The 326-nt window shown below is 33.1% G+C and overlaps 1 protein-coding gene across 1 annotated transcript in view; it reads left to right on the forward strand.

Annotated features, from left to right (window-relative positions):
- LOC107577733 (nuclear distribution protein nudE homolog 1-A-like) overlaps nt 1-178 on the forward strand; it is a gene marked incomplete at its 5' end in the record, with an annotated part of 4,937 nt that extends 4,759 nt beyond the window's left edge. The window contains one exon of the mRNA XM_016263774.1: nt 152-178. Within this exon, the coding sequence (XP_016119260.1) occupies nt 152-178 (27 nt within the window). The remainder of the gene's footprint in view (nt 1-151) is intronic.
- Between the last annotated feature and the right edge of the window lie 148 nt (nt 179-326).

Genomic DNA, 326 nt, shown 5'->3' on the forward strand with positions numbered 1-326 from the left:
ATTTGTCTGAAAGAAGAAAGTCATATACACCTAGGATGCATTGAGCGTGAATAAATCATAGGGTAGTTTTTATTTTTGGGTCAACTATCCCATTAATGCTTAAAAGAAATTGCCATGGTACAGTGTGGTATAACTTTTTATCACTTTGTAGTACTTGGATATATACTACGACACATAAGAGTTAATGAAATATGGTATTGCTATGGTACATAATATCCAAAAACCATGGAGTTACCATGGTACTTTGTTTCTGATAGAAATTTTGTTGCTTGGAAAACCCCATTAGAATTAGTCAGCTGTTGGAATCAATGAAGAACAGTACCAAA

This window comes from Sinocyclocheilus grahami, unplaced genomic scaffold (assembly GCF_001515645.1).
Source record: "Sinocyclocheilus grahami isolate Dianchi unplaced genomic scaffold, SAMN03320097.WGS_v1.1 scaffold7026.1, whole genome shotgun sequence".
In the NCBI taxonomy this organism is placed as follows: domain Eukaryota; kingdom Metazoa; phylum Chordata; class Actinopteri; order Cypriniformes; family Cyprinidae; genus Sinocyclocheilus; species Sinocyclocheilus grahami.